Source organism: Ursus maritimus, unplaced genomic scaffold (assembly GCF_017311325.1).
Source record: "Ursus maritimus isolate PB19 unplaced genomic scaffold, ASM1731132v1 scaffold_4, whole genome shotgun sequence".
Lineage (NCBI taxonomy): Eukaryota > Metazoa > Chordata > Mammalia > Carnivora > Ursidae > Ursus > Ursus maritimus.
In genome coordinates this window covers 69,886,480-69,904,836 of record NW_024426552.1, presented here as the reverse complement: position 1 = coordinate 69,904,836, position 18,357 = coordinate 69,886,480, and the positions used below count along the sequence as shown (strand labels likewise).

Sequence of the window (18,357 nt, the reverse complement as noted above, 5' to 3'; positions counted from 1 at the left end):
ACGGTCTCCACAACAAAGGGTGCTGGGAAAACTGGACAGCCACATGCAAAAGAATGAAACTGGACCACTTTCTTACACCACACACAAAAATAAACTCAGAGTGGATTAAGGACCTAAATGTGACACCTGAAACCATAAAAATCCTAGAGGAGAGCACAGGCAGTAATTTCTCTGATATTGGCCATAGCAGCATTTTTCTAGACATGTCTCCTGAAGCAAGGGAAACTCAAGCAAAAATAAACTATTGGGACTACATCAACGTAAAAAGCCTCTGCACAGCAAAGGAAACAACCAACGAAACTAAAAGAGAACCTACAGAATGGGAGAAGATATTTGCAAATGACATATCCAATAAAGGGTTAGTATCCCAAATATATAAAGAACCTATACAATTCAACATCAAAAAACCCAAATAATCCAATTAAAAATGGACAGAAGACATGAACGGACATTTCTCCAAGGAAGACGTCCAGTGGCCAACTGACACATGAAAAGATGCTCAACATCACGCATCATCAGGGAAATGCAAATTGAAACCACAATGAGATATCACCTCACACCTGTCAGAATGGCTAAAATCAAAAGCACAAGAGGATGTGGGAGAGAAAGGAACCCTTGTGCACTGTTGGTGGGGATGCAAACATTCTACTTGCACGATTTTTTCTATATATAAAAAGTCTGATAAACATCCTTGTTCATATAATTTTACACATTTTTCCAATTATTCTTTAGAAGAAATTTCTAGATATAAAATCTCTGAAGCAAACTATATATTTTTAAGTTCTGAGATATTTTACTACTTCGTCCTTTGAAAAAGGTCTACCAAGCTAACAGTCTTTCCAACAGTATGAGGACTGTTTCCCTAAACTTTCCCAGTAGTAGGAACTCTTAAAATTGAAGTCTGACAGAAAAACCTGCTTGCTTTAGCTTTACATATGCAATCTTACTGCATCTTAATTTTCCTCATGATTTCCAAGACACTTTTGGACACAATGTGCAGCAGACTGTATTTTCCAAAGATGGCCACACTGGGTCACTTGCAATATGACTTGCCATTTCCCCAGCAAGATATGGAGTCTATTTCCCTAGTCCCTTGAATCCAGGTGGCCCCTGTGACTGCTCTAAAAGAATATGGTAGAAATGATATGTCTCTTCCAAACTTAGCCTTTAATTGGCTTGCCAGCTTCAACTTCCTATCTCTTAAAAATAAGCTGCCAAGGGGCATCTGCCTGGGTCAGTAGGAAAAGCATGTTACTCTTGATCTCAAGGTCATGAGTTTCAGCCCCACACTGGGTGTAGAGATTACTAAAAAAATAAATCAACGAACAAAAAATGAACTGCCATGTAAGTGCAATTACCCTAATACTAACATGCTGTGAGAAGCCTGACCACAAGGAAAAGCTCGGAAGGATGAAATGTCATGTGAAGAGAAGACAGAAAAACCAAGAAGATCCAGGGCATCAGATGTGAAAGTGGATCTTACAGCCTCAGCCACCCAGCTATCAGAACATGGATCACAGTTGAACCATCCAGCCAAAATCATTTCAAACTCCTGACCTACAAACCTTGAACAAAATAAAATGGTTGTTTTATTTATTTTTTTTAATGGTGTTTCAAGTAACTAAGTTTAGGTTGATTTGTTACAGAACAACAGATAAACTAGAACACCATTTAAAGTAACTTCTGAGGGGTGCCTGGATGGCTCAGTTGGTTGAGTGTCTGACTCCAGGTTTCAGCTCAGGACATGATCTCCTAGTTGTGGGATCGAGCCCCACATCAGGCTCCTTGCTCAGCGGGGAGTCTGCTTGAGATTCTCTCGCCCCCTCTCCCTCTGCCCCCCCCCCGACCCCGCTCTAAGTAAATATTTTTTAATAAATCTTTAAAAAACTTAAAGTAACCACTGATAAAAATTTTAAGATCATTTATCTCCAAATAAGCATGTACTTCAAAAGCTACCTTCGAAAAACACACTTACTCCAATGACTTCTCAACTGCTATAAGCATCTTAAGAACAACTCTTTTATAGTCTTTTATAGCTTTCAAGGAACTTTACTTTTTTTTTTCAAATATCTCATTCTGATTCATGTGATTCAGGGACAACAGTTTCAAAAAAGACTTAAATTTTACAAGTAGACAGTCAACGGAAAAATTAAGAGTTTATCAATGTGACAGGATATGACACTTATTAAATTTTCTATACAAGTGCAACAGGCCTTAATTCTCTGAATAGTTCAGTTTGTTAAATTAAATATATCTCCCTAGAAACCCCACATATAAATATGTCAGTAGCCTAGAAAGAGACTAGTCAGAGTCTCTCAAGAACTATGACAACTACCCAAGAGAACCTAAAGATTTTGGTTTGACTTAATTACTACATTGGAAAAGAAAATTTAAACAATTCATACATTACTCAAAGTTTTGCAATTCATCAATAGTACAATAACAGAAAAAGACATAAAATAAAAATTATAGAATATATTTTGTGAAAATGAAGAATCTACAACTATTTTATGAAACTATTTTTGGCAATATAAGTCTGTAGCCTAACTATTGTGTGCCAGGAAGTGTGCTGAGTGAAAGGATATGACACTAGTAGGCTCTATTACCAGAGAGTTTACATACTGTCTAAAAAGGAGTGTGAGATGTGACCATATCAGTTTGTAAAGTAAATTTACAAAAGGCTACACAGAAGTGCCAATTCTACTTAACAGCTCCACTTGGGTGTCCACCTCAAACTCAGCAAGTGCAAAAATTAAATTCTTGATTTTTTTTTTACCCAAAACCTGTTCTTCCCTTGCCTTCCCCTTATCGGTAAGCAATACCTCCATCTACCCAGTTGCTAAAGCCAAAAATGTTATTTTTATTCTTCACATTCCCTACAAATAATTCAATAGCAATTCTTACTGATTCTATCACAAAAATTATCCATTCTCTACCAAATCATCTCTTGCCTGGCCTAGCCTGATAACTAGTTTCCTGCAATGGCTTCTTTACCTGGTCTCTCTAAACTCACTTTTGCCCCCTATCACTCATTTTCCAAATAGTAGTCAAAATATTTTTAAATTGTAAGCCTTATAATTGCTCACCACTGATAAAAGCTTTCTATTAACTTCCTATTGCACTAATCATAAAATCCAAACTTCTTTCTATGGATGACTTACAAGGCCTAACTTGACCTGGTCCTTGCTATCTCTCTGAACTTATCTCCTACCATTATTCCTCCTGCTCCCTTTGCTCCAACCCACACTGGTCTTTTTGATCCTTGAAGATCAAGCTCTTTCCCACCTCAAGCCCTTTGATCTACAATCCTCCGGCTCCCTCTGGTCCCCCACCTCTGGCACCAGTGACCCAAATTAGCAATGCCAACAAGAACACAACCAAACATCACTGGCCTCCTAATGAAAATAATACATCACCCACCACCTGTGAGTATTCTTGCCAAAACTGTTTAAACAGAATCTACCTAGAGTAAACAATTAGACAAACTCAGAATGTGGGATATTCTATAAGATAATTTGCCTACACTCTTCAAGAAAGTAAGTAACATGAGGTTATTAGCTATCATATTATCTATAATCCAGAAAAGTAGGGAATCAACACATCCAAAACAGGTATAAGCAGTAAGTGTTATGCTGTAACATCTTGATGAAACATGATACAACCATTTTTTTAAATCATAAAATCTTCCTAACAATATAGAAAATTTACAACATACCATTAAATAAAAAAAAACAGCAAACTACTGAAAATTTGCAGTATGATTATAAGAAGGTGATATAAATTGCAACATGTGTTGAGACTTTTGGGGATGCTGGGATGGGGTGAATATATTTTGCATTTAGGACAGAAGTGAATCTTTGGGAGCCAGAGGGAGGAACTGTGGGAGATGGAATAATGGCCCCTTAAGGATGTTAGTATCCTAATCCCCTGAACCATAAATATGTTAGGTTACACTATAAAGGTGAATTCAGGCAGCACATAGAATTTGGGTTGTCAATCATCTAACTTGGGATGGGGAGATTATGCTGGAAATACTCAAGTAGGCCAACATTACCACAAGGGTCTTTATAAGTGAAAGAGGGAGGCAGAACACAGAGTGCCCCAATAATTGCTGGCTCTTTAGACAGAAGGGTGTCATGAGCCAAATAATGTGGACAGCCTCTTGAAAAGGTGAAAAAAAAAAAATTCTCTTCTAGACCTTCTAGAAAGGAATGCAGTCCTACCAACACCTTGATTTCAGCCAAGTGAGACCTGTGTTGAAGCGAACTATATGATAATGAATTTGTGTTGTTTTAGGCCACTAAGTTTGGGATAATTTGTTATAGCAGCAATAGGAAGCCAATAAAGCTTATTCCGTGACTGAACTAAGATGATATCTTCAACTCTATCTACCTAACAAAGAGTGAATCCTCCTGAGAGAAAGATAACATCACCAGAGCACCTACAATTTTTCATATACAGTGTTAAGTATTAAATAAAAAATGCTGGCCCACTAGAAGTGAAGAAGAGGAGGGAAAGGAGAAGGAAAAATGAATGAATAAAAGACAAATAGAAATAGACACACAGATGATCTAAATAATGGTTTCATTAAATAGGGACTTAAAAGTGGTAATAATATGTTCATGAAACTAGAGACTAAAATATGCAAAAAACAAATACAAAGGTGGCAATTTTCACCAAAGAAGAATCTATATAAAAAAATTTTTTTTTTCAAAAGTGAAAGACACAGTTGAAGAACTCCACGGATAGGTTTCACAGGAGATTATACACAGTAGAAGATGAGCTTAATAAACAGGAATATAGATCAATAGATAATATTCCACTTCTCTGTGAAGCTTATCATTTCAGAAAAGAATGAGAGACATGTAGGACACAACAAAAGACTCTAACATATGTGTAACTGAGAGCCAGAAGGAGAGAAAAAAGCGAAGCAGAGGCAGGCAATATTCAAAGAGATAACAGCCAGGAATTTTACAAACTGATGAAAGACATACCCGGCAAACCCCATATATTGAAGAAACTCTACAAGCCCCAAGCAGGATGAATAAAACAGAAACCACACCAACACATATAATAGTAAAACTGCTAAAAACCAGTCCAAAGAAAAAACTTTTAAGAAAGCAGAGGAGGTGTGCCTGGGTGTCTCAGTTGGTTAACCATCTGACTCTTGATTTCAGCTCAGGTCATGATCTCAGGGTCATGAGATCAAGCCCCACACTGGGCTCTGCGCTGGGTGTGGAGCATGCTTGAGATTCTCTTTCTCCCTTTCCTTCTGCCCCTAACCTTCCCCCACTCTCAGCCTCTCCAATTAAAAAAAAAAAAAAGCAGAGAAAATAGATACATTATCCTCAAAAGAGCAACAATATGACTAATAAAACTTATAACAAATGATAAAGACATAAAAAACAAACAAAAGACAATGAAATGACATTGTGCTTTAAGAAAAAAACCAACCTACTATTCAATGCTCTGGGAAAACAGCCTTCCAACAGCAAGAAAAACAAAGGTATTTTCAGACAAAAACTGAGATGGCTCTTAGCCAACATACAAACCCTAAAAGAAATAACAAAGGTATCTTCAAATTAAACGATAAGTGTGCTAGGAAGTATCTTGTTTTTATCCATACAAAGCAATTACCTGACAATAACCAATAAAACCTAGTCTATTATTACATTAGTGTAATAATACATTGACTTAAAAATCCAAAGGGGGAAAAAATCCAAAGGGATGGATTTTAACTTACTATAAAGCTTTTCAATGAGCAGAAAACTGCGCAACAAGTTAAAAATCATTTTTTTAAAAAAGATCAACAGGAAAAGTTTTATTTAAAAATGAACATATTTCTTTTTTTAAGTTTTTTTTTTTAAGATTTTATTTATTTAAGTCAGAGAGAAAGAGCACAAGCACAGGGGGAGCAGCAGGCAGAGAAGCAGGCTCCCCAGTGAGCAAGGAGCTTGACATGGGACTCAATTCCAGGACCCTGGGATCATGACCTGAGCCAAAGACAGACACTCAACAGACTGAACTACCCAGGCATCCCAAAAATGAATGTATTTCTGGCTAGAACTACAAAAATTAAAATGGTTAGTCCCCCCCCCAAAAATGGTTAGTTCCATCAATTTTAATTTTGCATAAGTCAATTTAAAAAATATACAAGCTTTGCACACATCTTGTCTAAAAGTGACTCTAAAATACATACAAAGTTAAATCCTTGATATTAATCATCGCAGTGACCCTCTCCACTGCTTGCCTTGGATTAAACTGTTTTACCATGATTTACACTTCAATACTGCACTGTATTTTTTTAGCAGTGAAAATTTTAACATTTAAATTTGAGTGTGTCTGGGGCATCACAGAAAATATAAAAATTGTAAAGGGAAAACTGACTACATTTCATTACAGAATCCTAACTTATTTAAATTTTTTTAAGTAATCTCTACACCCAATGTGGGGCTCGAATTTACAACCCTGAGATCAAGAGTCACAAGCTCCACTGACTTAGCGAGCCAGGCGCCCCCTGACTTAAGATACAAATTACTACAAGATCACAATCAAGTCAACTCTTTCTATGAGAATTTCTTCATCTCTGTAATAGGAATAATGATACACGCATTTAACTCACATTTCTTCTCATCTAACTTCCAGATCCTTCTAGAGATACAATTCAAAGGAAAGAGACTTCATGTAATTTCAAATAAACATATATATTTCCTCACCGAAGTTTTCTTCCATGACCTCTCAGTTTACTTACCCTTTGCTCTGACATCATTTCAGATATAAATCTTTAAGGCACTGTGTCCTCTGTTTTGTTTTTTTCCTCGTCTTTTGCTCACTCTATCTTCTTAAATACTCTAAACAGAATCTATAATTGGCCCTCTTTTAGGACCTTTACTGCTCTCCTTCTACAAAGTTAAGTGAAGTTTGCCCATCTGTTCATAATCTTTCTTTATCCACAACATAGACAATTTTCATACATACAAGTAACATGCCTAATACTTCATGCATTCTAAACTATTAGTTTACTTCCACATGAGAAAGCCAGCATCTTTAACTAAATCATCCAAACTTCTTTTCAAGGACACAAGAGGAAAGACAATTAGCATTATTAAGTGGGCTGCTCCCTATCTACTTCTGTGAAAGGTAGTATTGTTCTCATTCACTGAGCCTGGGAAAAATTCAGAAATCTGCCCAAAGGTTTCACTAACAATAAATGAAAAAGACAGAAGTCAAATAGGTCATCTGCCTCCAGAGGTTGTATACTTGGTCCATATTCACTACCCCAAAAGAATGTTCTCCAGTATTAATTATGTTTTGCCTATCAACAGCACCAGAAACCTCCAGTTAAACACTGCAAGTTAGCTATACCTCTTTACCTCCATTTTCTCCAAAAATCCAATTAAAATTTTAAAAAAATTTTTTTTAAGCACTAAACCACAAAGACAAGGAAGGAAGCAGTAACAGTAGCAACACAATTCTGTTAACCGAAAGACAGGTTAAAGAACAGGAACTCACTTAGACCAGAAAAAGCCAAAACCTGAGTCTTCAAAGTGCACTGATAAAGCCAATTTGAAGCCAGAAGATTCAGAATACAGAATTCCAAGATAGTTACTGAATATATGCTGACCAATGATCCTGAGCAGTTTTCATGTGCTTATTGACCATTTGTATATCTTTTTTGGAGAAATGTTTACTCAAATCTCTTGCCCGTTTTTAAACTGGGTTATTTGCTCTTTTATTGTTGAGTTGTAAAGTTCTTTGTATTCTTTGGATACAAATCCCTTACATAATTTGCAAATATTTCCTACCATTCTGTAAGTTGTCTTTTCACATTCTTGATTCCTTTGAAGCACAGAAGTTTTAATTTTGATGAAATCCAATTTACCAATGTTTTCTTTAGTTGCTTATACTTCAGACATCATATCTAAAAAATCATTGCCTAATTCAAGGCAAATCTTTTGGGTACAAGGTAATTCAAATAAATTTCTGGGTACAAAGATTTACTCCTATGTTTTCTTCTAAGAACTGTATGGTTTTCGCTCTTACATTTAGGTGTATGATCCATTTTAACCTAAAGTTCATACAGGATGCGATACAGGAGTCTAACTTCATTCTTTCACATATGAATGTCCGGTTGTTTCAGCACCATTTGTTAAAAAGGATATTCTTTCTCCATTAATTGTACTGGAACCCCTATCAAAACCTGGTTTATCATAAATGTAAGGGTTTCTAGAGTCTCTATTCCACTGATCTATACATCCTGCTCTAATGCCAATACCACACTGTCTTGATTACATAGCTTTGTAGTGTTTTTAAACTGGGAAGTGAACCCTCCAAATTTGTTCTTCTTCCAGATTGTTTTGGCTATTCTGGGTCACTTGTATTTTCTTATTTTCTTATGAATTTTAGGATCAGCTTGCCAGTCTTCAAAGATATTAGCTAGAAATTTTGATAGGGGTTGCTTTTAGTCTATAGAATAGAATTTGGGGACTATTGTAATCTTAACAATATTAAGTCTTCTGATCCATGAACATGGAATATCTTTCCATTAATTTAGGTCTTTAATTCTTTCAGTGATGTTATATAGTTTTCAGTGTACAGTCTTGTACTTCTTTGGCTAAATTTATGCCTATATATTTTATTCTTTTTTAATGCTACTGTTCAATGGAATGATTTTCTTCGCTAGTACAAAGAAATACAAATGATTTTTGTACACTGACCTTACATCCTGCTGGCTTGCTGAACTTACTAGTTTCAACTGATTTTGGTGGATTCCTTAGGATTTTCTATATACAAGATATATAATCTAAAAGTAGAGATAGTTGTACTACTAGTTTGTTTATGTGGATGCCTTTTATTTTTCTTTCCTGCCAAATACTCTGGCTATAACCCCTACTGTATTGTGGAATAGAAGTGGAGAGAGTGGACTTCTTTTCATGGTCATTGGGGAAAACTTAGTCTTTCACCCTTAAGTATGATGTTAGTTAAGAATGTTTCAAAGACATCCTTTACCACATTAAGAAAGTACCATATTCCTGCTTTATTATTTTCACCATGAAAGTGTGGTGGATTGCCAAATGCTTTTTCTGTGTCTATTAAGATGATTATATAGTTTTTGCCCTTTACTCTACATTCATTGACTTTTTGCATTCCTTGATAAATCCCACTTGGTCATGATGTACAATTCTTTTTATATGTTGCCATATTTGGTTTACTAATATTTTGTTCAGGATTTTCGTATATTTATAAGGGATATCAGTCCTTTGTTTTCTTGTGAAATCTTTGGCTTTGGTAGCAGGGTAATACTAGCCTCACAGAATGACTCAGTGATACCTCCTCTTCTATTTCATGGAAAAATTTGGAAAGGATTGTTGTTATTCACCTTTAAACATTTGGAAGAATTCATTGGTAAAGCCATCTTGCCCTGGGTTTTTCCTTTGGGGAAACTTTTTTTTTTTTTTTTTTAAGTAGGCTCCACACCCAGTGTGAATCTAATGTGAGACCTGAACCCACAACCTGGCAATCAAGACCTGAGCCAATACCAAGAGTCAGATGCTGAACGGAATGATCCACCCAGGTGCCCCTAGGGGAAGCTTTTTGATAATTAAGTCAATCTTTTTATTTTTTTCAAATTAGCCAAGTATCCGCTTTTATATGAGGTTATATTTTTTTGAGACTAAGAAGGTCTTTACTGCTATTTAATCCAATCTTTTATTATTTTTCCTAAATTGTTCAAAATACAAAGAGACTACCGATTTCATGATGAATTACCACAACAGAGACGCTCCCGTCTAACCAGAGAAAAGGCTATCAAGAATAATGGATGGGGCGCCTGGGTGGCTCACTCATGAAACATCTCCTTTGGCTCAGGTCATGCTGGGATGGAGCCTCACATCGAGATCTCTGCTGCCTCTCCTCCTCCTCCTGCTTGTGTTCCCTCTATGGCTGTCTCTTTGTCAAAAAATAAATAAAATCTTTTTAAATTTTTTAAAAAAAGAATAATGGATTATAATTGTGGAAACTGGTATTTTCCTCTTTAAGCAGAATTCATACTCCTCATTAGTGTGTGAAACCCATTTTGTTACTCAATATACCTCTTAATCCCCAAACAGTGATGATGGCATTTTGACTGCTCTATAGAAACATTATGTATGTAGATTACCCACTATCACCAGCACACACTTTTTCCCCCTGTAGCATGACTAGGTTTGTGTCAATTTGTCCTTTTACTTTTGTCATCTGTGGCTGACTGCAGTTAAAGTAGCAAACTGGTGCCTGGAAGAGATCACATCTTTTATCCAGACAGCCAATGTGAGGCTGGCCCCGTCACATTTTTTCCCCCTCTTTTTAATTTAAATTCAATTAATTAACATATAGTGTATTATTAGTTGCAGAGTTCAGTGATTCATCAGCTTCATATAATAGCAAGTGCTCATTACATCACATTCTCTCCTCAATGTCCATCACCCAGTTTCCCCCACCTCCCCACCTCCCCCGCGTCCAGCAACCCTGTTTGTTTCCTATGATTAAGGGTCTCTTATGGTTTGTTTCACTCTCTGATTTCGTCTTTTTTTTTTTTTTAAAGATCTATTCAGATTTTCTATTTCTTCTTAAGTTCGTTTCAATAGGTTGCATCTTTCTAGGAATATATCCATTTCATCCAGCTTACTGTCATAGAATTATTCACAGTATTCTCTTATAATCCTTTGTATTTCTGTAGGACAATAGCAATGCCCTTCTTTCATTCCTGAGTCTAGTAATTTGAATCTTCTTTTTTTCTTGGTCAGTCTAGCTAAAGATTTGTCAATTTTATTGATCTTTTTGAAAAACTAACTTCCGGTTTCATAATTTTTTCTACTGTTCCATTCTTTTTTTTTTTTAATTTCTGCTCTAGTCTTTTTTTATTTCCTCCCTCTTCCTGCTTTGCAATCAGTTTGCTAGTTCTTTTTTCTAGTTTCTTAAGATTGATGGTTTGATCATGATTTGAGATGATTTTAACACAGGCATTTGCAGCTATAAATGTCCCTCTAGGCACTGCTTTAGCTGCATCCCATAAGTTTTGGTATGTGATTTTGTTTTCATTGGTCTGAAAGTATTTCCTAATTTCCCTTATGATTTCTTCTTGGATCCACTGGTTATTTCAGAGTGTGTTACTTAATTTCCACATATCTGTGCATTTTTTGGATTTTTCTTCTATTATTCATTTCTAATTTCATTTCATGGTGGTCAAAGAACATATTTTGCATGGTTTCAAAACTTTCAAATTTATTGAAGCTTGTTTAATAGCCTAACATACAGTCTATGCTGGAAGATGTTTCACATGCACTTAAGAAGAATGTGAATTCACTTTTGTTGTGTAACGTGTTCTACAGATTATATCTATTGTGATTATACCTATTACTTATTATTTATTATGTATCTATTATCTTGTTGGGTTTGTTTTGTTTTTTGAGAGAGAGAGAGAGAGAGCACAAGCCGAGGGAGCAGCAGGCAGAAGGAGAAGAAGCATGCTCCCCACAGAGCAGGGAGCCCAACATGGGGCTTGATCTCAGGACCCTGGGATCATGACCTGAGCCAAAGGCAGACACTTAACCAACTGAGCCACCCAGGTGCCCTATCTTGTTGGTTTATAGTGTTGTTCACATCTATTTCCTTGTTGACCTGCCTAGTTGTTCCACCCGTTATTGAAAGTATTTATGCCTTCAATTCTTATTACTAAACTGTTTATTTCTTCTTTCAATTCTGTCAGTTTTGCCTTATGTATTTTGGGGCTCTCCTAAGTGCATGTTTGTAGGTGCTGTGTCTTCCTGATGGACTGACCTATTTATCATTATAAAATGTCCTTTATCTCTGGGGCGCCTAGGTGGCACAACGGTTAGGCGTCTGCCTTCGGCTCAGGGCGTGATCCCGGCGTTATGGGATCGAGCCCCACATCAGGCTCCTCCGCTATGAGCCTGCTTCTTCCTCCCCCACTCCCCCTGCTTGTGTTCCCTCTCTTGCTGGCTGTCTCTCTGTTGAATAAATAAATAAAATCTTTAAAAAATAAATAAATAAATAAATAAATAAATAAATAAATAAATAAATAAAATGTCCTTTATCTCTAGTAATTTTTGTCTTATGGTCTATTTCAGCTGATATTAGTATAGTCATTCCAGCTCTCTTTTGGGTACTGTTTACGTGATTTATCTTTTTTATCATTTTACTTGCAATCTATTTGTGTCTTTGAATCTAAAGTTATGTTTCCTGCATGAGTTCAAGCCCCACACTGGGTGTGAGATTACTTAAAAATAAATAAAAATAAATGGTCATTTAAAAAAACAAAAGTAATACATGTTTCTTGTAAACAGTATATAGTTGGATCATCACTGAAATTTTATATAAGAAAAAATTTTAAAGAAATAAGGGCAAAATACATTAAAAAGGCATACCCTTTTCTGAAATTGAAGAAAGTACTGCAAAGACAAAATATTCAAGAACAGCCACTAAATTTTTGAAGGGAAAAAAAAGAGGAAAACTTGTCCCACCAAATATCAAGATAGACTGAAAAGCACTGTAACTAAAATATTAATGGTATTTGACAGACAAATACATTAGTGAAAAAGAAAAGAATCCAGAAAAATATCCACATATGTATACATGTATGTAATATTAAGTCAATGGAGAGAAGATGAATTATTCAATAAAAGGCGTTAGGAGAAGTGACTCCCATTAGGAAGAAAACAAAATTAGATTCTCAAAACTAAAATCCAGTCGCACTACAAGAAACTAAAAATTACTATGAAATGATAGAAAAATATCCTATGAGTAATAATGGGATAGGGGAGACTTTTCTAGATGATACACAAAAACCCGTTTTTAAATTTCTGTATGATAAAAAACACCATAAACAGACCTAATGCAAATTTAATTACTCCAACTAAAGCCTGTGGCTTGACAGATAGCATTAAAAAGAGAGTTCACTTCCAGGTCCACCATTTTAAAGTCCACCATTAAAAAAGTGAAATTTAGGGGCGCCTGGGTGGGTCAGTGAGTTAAGCGTCTGCCTTTGGCTCACGTCATGATCCAGCTCCCTGCTCAGCGGAGAGTCTGGTTCTCCCTCTGCCTCTTCCTCCCTTACCCCACCCCCCACCCCCCACTTGTGCTCTCTCTCACTCACTCACTCTCTCTCTCTCTCTAATAAATAAATAAAACCTTTTTTTTTAAGTGAATTTAACTTCGCAAAATATCAGGTTTGGGATTTTTTTTTTTTTAAATAAAGATAATTCCTACCTCACAATATATTTTAATGTTAAATGAGAATAGCTATAAAAGCATCTAGTATAAAATCTGTCTGCCACATTACAGAAGCTTGTTCTTATTTCAACTTAAGTTGGTATTACATTATGACATTAAATAAGGAATTACAAGTTGTAATCAGGGATAGCAGGATTCCTGTATTTTGGTTCATGATAAAACTACTTTATAATTCCTATATGTTGGTTCATGATAAAACTAATATATAATTATACTAATATAATACTTTCATAATTATAAAAACTACTTTATAATAAATGAAAACACATTTCCCCACATCCCTCACCCACTATGTTTGCCATGTAAAGATGGAAGGTAAAGTGGCAATGCAGCAAGGACTGGCACCAGTTTAAGAGCAAAACATAACTAATATAGATATAGATAGATAGCTACATCTTTTTTCTTTCTTTCTTTTTTTTTTAAGATTTTGTTTATTTATTTGACAGAGGGAGAGGCAGCAAGAGAGGGAACACAAGCAGGGGGAGTGGGAGAGGGAGAAGCAGGTTTCTCGCTGAGCAGGGAGCCCTATGCAGGGCTATATCCCAGAACGCTGGGATCACGACCCAGCCTAAGGCAGATGCTTAACAACTGAGCAACCCAGGTGCCCAGAGATAGCTACATCTTCTGTCATGTCCTTCTCCCATTAAAACCTTTCTCCCCAAAATATCTTTTTTAAGATTTTTTTCCTAAGTTCTCCAACAAGGATCCTATCTGTTGTTTTTGTTTGTTTTTAAGATTTTATTTATTTGACAGAGAGAGAGAGACAGCCAGTGAGAGAGGGAACACACGCAGGGGGAGTGGGAGAGGAAGAAGCAGGCTCCCAGCGGAGGAGCCTGATGTGGGGCTCGATCCCATAGTGCCGGGATCACGCCCTGAGCCGAAGGCAGACGCTTAACCGCTGTGCCACCCAGGCGCCCCGGAAAAGCACAAATTTTTTTAAAATTTTATAGAATTCTAAAGAGCAACTACATACACAACTTAGAGTACAAACAAATTCAAACTTCTTCAAACAAATGTTGATCAAAATAGAAAATTCCCACTTAAAAAAAGTATGCTTAGCATCATGTACTTTCTTGTAGATTTTTAGATGAACAAGATTTTGATCTTTTAGGATGGTTTTTAAAAAACCAAAAAGGGAATTTTTAGTTACACAAAATTACACAATGAAATGTGCCTTCCAATCAATCTAAAAACAAAACAGGGGCGCCTGGGTGGCACAGCGGTTGAGCGTCTGCCTTCGGCTCAGGGCGTGATCCTGGCGTTATGGGATCGAGCCCCACGTCAGGCTCCTCTGCTGTGAGCCTGCTTCTTCCTCTCCCACTCCCCCTGCGTGTGTTCCCTCTCTCGCTGGCTGCCTCTATCTCTGTCGAATAAATAAATAAAATCTTTAATAAATAAATAAATAAATAAATAAATACAAACAAACAAAAAAATGTTCATTGGAATGTAAAAGTAACCATTGGCTTTATTCAAATTATTAAAGGCAATGTTGCAATAGCAACATCCTTCTCTATTTCAACTAATCCCCCTCCTATTTTCCTTATCAACTTCGCAGGAAAATTAATGTTTAGAACTTGAACACTGGTGAAATTTTTCTTCAACAAGATCTACCTTCTGCATCAATTCTATAGCACCCAAGGCAGTCATGTCCCCATGCGAGATTTAAATGCCATAAGATTCATTTATTTTTTTTATTATTTTTAAAGATTTTATTTATTTATTTGACAGAGAGAGAGACAGCCAGCGAGAGAGGGAACACAAGCAGGGGGAGTGGGAGAGGAAGAAACAGGCTTCCCAGTGGAGCAGGGAGCCCGATGTGGGGCTAGATCCCAGAACCCTGGGATCACGCCCTGAGCCGAAGGCAGACACTTAACTACTGAGCCACCCAGGCGCCCCCATAAGATTCATTTATAAAGGAAAATAAAAGTAAGAATTAGTTTTAAAACAGCACAACATATCAGAACACTACAAGGAATAAATACTGCAGCTGCCTTGCTATCAAAAAGCAAAAACAGGGCACCTAGGTGGCTCAGTTAAGTGTCTGCCTTTGGCTCAGGTGATGATCTCAGGGTCCTGGGATTGAGCCCTGTATGGGGGAAGCGGGGAGCCTGCTTCTCCCTCTCCCTCTGCCTGCCGCTCCCCCTGCTTGGGCTCTCTTTCTCTCTGTTTTCTCTCTCTCAAATAGATAAAATCTTTAAAAAAAAGATTTTAGGGGCGCCTGGGTGGCTCAGTCGTTAAGCGTCTAATAAAAAATAAAAAATAAAAAAAATAAATAAATAAATAAAAGATTTTAAAAAAAGCAAAACCAAAACCAAAACAATTAACAAGCCCACCCCTCACAAATTTTCTACTCTAATACGGAAGTTTCAATATATCACTCACAACATGCAGATACTCTTAAAAGTCAAGTTTCTCTTATACATAAAGCATATGGATAAAAGAATTCTAAAATATTCTTTTCAAATGCTATACAAACTTACATAGTAATGGGGTTATAGAAAGACTGCAAAAATTAGGAATGTGAGTGATGAGACTTTTATTTCTTGACAACCTCCCTCTATTGCAAATCTAATCTAGTTCCAAAAATATATACCAGATATTGGAATTCTTTGAATTTTGATTTCTCTTCCCAATTAGCAGCCAATAATAATCGGAATACTGGAAGCAACTCTGAAAAATCTCTAATATTGAATTAAAACAGAATACATATTATACAAGTTTAACAAAGTTCACTATAATATTCCATACAACCTAATCAGTATCTTTCCCTCTTATTTTATATTCAATGATTCCTTTATTTCAAAAACAAAGACATCACATGGTTCGTGAACACCACCAGTGACCAAGTATTTCCATATCATTTCTCTCAACTTGTTTTTTAAAAAAATCAAACTTAAAACATGAAACAAATTGAGTATAAAGCCACATTCTCTAGACGGAAAGTGCTGTTACTTCATTGAAAAAAAAAAACAACAGCCAAGTCATATAAATATTCACAAAAAGCAGAATTTTCTGAGATGCACTTTAAAAATTACTTCATCTGCCACACAGTCTGGACTCTGCCCTGCAAAGCTGTCCTAGGCAATCCATGTGTGTCCCCTCTGGGTCCTTTTAATTCACAAGGAACATAAAACTTTCAAAAACTAATACCAACAGTAGCAATCAAACCAGATGCAACTTTTTACAAGCAACAGCCTTAAGCTGCAAATAAAATTAACACCTTCCTCAAAAAAAAAGTTCTTAAATTTTCTCTTAGAAGTAGAAGTTCCTCAGTTTTACAATGCTTTGCTTTTCAGTGAAAAGAGAATGGGAAATCAGTGATAAGAATGAAAACAGTTAGTTCCCAGGAGAAGGATGCAAGAATTTACAACTCGGGCTTGGCCTGGAGATCAGCAGGCAAATACACAGCAATGCTCAGGGAAAGCTTTCAAGAAATGTCATTATCTAACACAAGCCTTAAGGCGTTTTTGTTTTTTGTTTTTTGTTTTTTTAAGGCCTAAGGACAGCCATATACATGCACCGTAAAATACAACCTATCAGAACTATTCTCCAAAAACAATTCAGGAGTTTCCCAAGATGCCCGAAACGTAAAGAGCAAGTACTCTGGACACCCTCAGGACTGCCGCCTCCCACATGGGAGGGATCCGAGTGCCACCACGTCAGTTTATGTGACAGATCCACTGGGAGCATCCGACTGTGATCCGGGGCCCTCCCGGGCCGACGCTGCTGGAAGAGGAACATACATGCAATCTTCAAGGCCCTCCTACTTCCGTTCTCAAAACAGAAATGCACTGTTTCTCCTAGTCCTCACCCCTCCACTGCCTCTCGACAGCGGGGAGAGCCCAAGTGCAAAGAAAAGCAGTCTCCGACCAGTGTCTCTAGAATGCGGTTGGTCACAGCACTCCCACCCTCGACTCCGGGGGCAAAGCAACCGCCAGCGCCTCTCTGAACGCCCCCCTGGCAGGGGACACGCAGGCAACAGCAGTCCCAGGTCGCCCCACTCCTTCCTCCCCGGGGTAAGGGGAGCGGAAAAGCGCAAAGAGGAACTAAGTGAACTGCAAGAAGGTGCCCTGCAAGAGAGGGTGGGGTGGGAGTGGAAACGAAGGAGCGGAAGGAAGGGGAAAGGAGCAGCAAGAGGAAGGGGACGAGAGCGCGCGCCCGCAAAGGGCACGACTCTCCAGGAACCCGGCTGCACCCTGGTTCCTCGAAGCGGACAGGCGCTCCCGGCCTCCGGGGAGCTCCTCCCGGGGCAGAGGGCGAGGAAGCGACAGGAGGAGGCGACGTCCCCCTCCCGGCTAAGCCTCAGCCCTCGGCAAGGGTCGGTCGGGGCTGCAGTGCCCTCGCCGGGTCCGGAGCTGCGACAACGGCTGCTGGCCTCGGCGGAAGACGCGGACTGCGGGGCCCTCGGCGCGCTCAGCGGGCCGGCTTTCACGCCCCCACCCCCGGGGGAGGCAGCTCCGGGGTGACCGCAGCCCGGCGCCCGGCGGCCTCGCCGGTTACCTGAAGCGGGGCGAGTCCTTCAGACACTCTTCGAAATCCACCGTCATCTTCATCTGCCTCCGCCTCGCCTCGAAGGCGGCGCTGGAAGAGCCGAGAGAGCCGCGGGAGCGGCTGCGCTGGGGACCCAGACAGCTACTGCGGGCGCACGGCCGCGACTAGCTCTGCGCGGAGCTGCGGAGGGCGACTCGCCCGCTGGTCATAGCAGCCGCGAAGACGGTGGCGGCAGCGGCGGCTCGTCAGGCCCCAGGCCGGCCCCTCTTCCTCCCGCCCCCAGCCGAGCGCCGGCCACAGGGAAACCGCCCGGGAGTGACAGCCTCCGCCAGCCAGCCACGAACCCGGCGGCCAATGGGAGGGGCTTCCGGCAGCACCGCCTGCGGGCGCTCCGGCAACGCACCTGAGCGACGGTGGCTCGAGCCAATGAACAGCGCGACCGTGGGTGCCTCCTTGCCACAAGCGTCCCCGAGGGCCAACCGGGATGCGCCGGAGTCGTTAGGCGGGACGCGCCGGTTGCTGGGAGGCCAGCAGCTGAGGCTCCTTGGGAAGGAAGTCACGTGGCTGCGCGCCGCG

The 18,357-nt window shown here is 38.8% G+C and overlaps 1 protein-coding gene across 3 annotated transcripts in view; it reads right to left on the bottom strand.

Moving 5' to 3' along the window:
- ACAP2 (ArfGAP with coiled-coil, ankyrin repeat and PH domains 2) overlaps positions 1-17,916 on the bottom strand; it is a 140,201-nt gene extending 122,285 nt beyond the window's left edge. For all 3 annotated transcript variants that reach the window (XM_040621408.1, XM_040621409.1, XM_040621410.1), the window contains exon 1: positions 17,791-17,916. In XM_040621408.1, coding sequence (XP_040477342.1) covers positions 17,791-17,843 — 53 coding nt within the window. In that variant the 5' untranslated portion in view covers positions 17,844-17,916. The remainder of the gene's footprint in view (positions 1-17,790) is intronic.
- Positions 17,917-18,357: the final 441 nt, after the last annotated feature.